This window comes from Anarrhichthys ocellatus, unplaced genomic scaffold (assembly GCF_004355925.1).
Source record: "Anarrhichthys ocellatus isolate YVR2014 unplaced genomic scaffold, GSC_Weel_1.0 scaffold10761, whole genome shotgun sequence".
Taxonomy (NCBI): domain Eukaryota; kingdom Metazoa; phylum Chordata; class Actinopteri; order Perciformes; family Anarhichadidae; genus Anarrhichthys; species Anarrhichthys ocellatus.
The window spans coordinates 1-1,018 of NW_022290735.1; the positions used below are offsets into that span (position 1 = coordinate 1).

General features: G+C 49.9%; 1 protein-coding gene across 1 annotated transcript; it reads right to left on the reverse strand.

The window, feature by feature from the left end:
• Nucleotides 1-198: 198 nt before the first annotated feature.
• Nucleotides 199-1,013, reverse strand: LOC116381017 (proteasome subunit alpha type-3-like; the record flags this gene model as incomplete). Its single annotated transcript, XM_031842809.1, has 4 exons — nt 199-334; nt 423-496; nt 580-681; nt 846-1,013. Coding segments are annotated over 4 exons (456 nt in total), but the record flags the coding sequence as incomplete, so codon positions are not given.
• Between the last annotated feature and the right edge of the window lie 5 nt (nt 1,014-1,018).

The window sequence follows — 1,018 nt, forward strand, 5'->3', positions numbered from 1 at the left end:
GTACACGCAAGCGTGTACACGTACACACATACGTACACACGTACACGTAAGCGTGTACACGTACACGTACACGTAAGCGTGTACACGTACACGTACACACATACACGTAAGCGTGTACACGTACACGTACACACATACACACGTATACACATATATATATATATATACATACATACATACATACATACATACATACATAATTAGGCTGAAGCATCTCTCCTGTTATTTTGGTTGTGTGTGTGTGTGTGTGGACCGACTCACATGTGAGATCCCTGATGGGTCGACCATGTAGAGTTGAGGACCGTCGTCTTTGTCATACGAGCCCAGAATGAAACTGTGGAGAGACGACATCATCACTTCCTGTCAGCAGCTCCTCTCTCTCTCTCTCTCTCTCCGTTTCTTACGGTGGTCCCTGAACTCACCTGCAGCCGAACGGCCTCACGGCGCTGTAGAGCGTGTAGGCGTGGACGTACATGGCCACTCGGTCCGACAGGTGCTGCAACGACAGGAAGCACCGTAAGCACACTGTTAGCTTAACATTGCTGGCTGCACACGGTCCTCACAAGTATAGAGACTAACCTTCAGAGGGATGTCGTGTCCATAACTGGACCTGAAGCTGGACGCTTCATCTCTCGCTACTTCAGACAGAGAACGCGCATCAGCCAACAGACCTGCTACCGCCTGGGGGGGAGACAGACAGACGTGTGTGTGGGAGAGAGAGAGAGAGAGTTCAGCTCAGGGATTGGTCAGACAGCCAAGAGGAAGTGACATCACAGGAGTTCAGCCCAATTAGCGAAACTGACTCATCATTCCGTCCCTGCTGACATCTGTGTGTGTGTGGTTACCATGCCGACGTGTCTGTCGATGTTGAAGATACGCTTGTTAGATCCTTGTTCGTAGAGTTTTGACAGAACAAGTTTCTCCACCCCGAACACAACTCCATCTTTACAGCGGATAGCTATGGCCGTGCTACACACACACACACACACACACACACACACACACACACACACACACA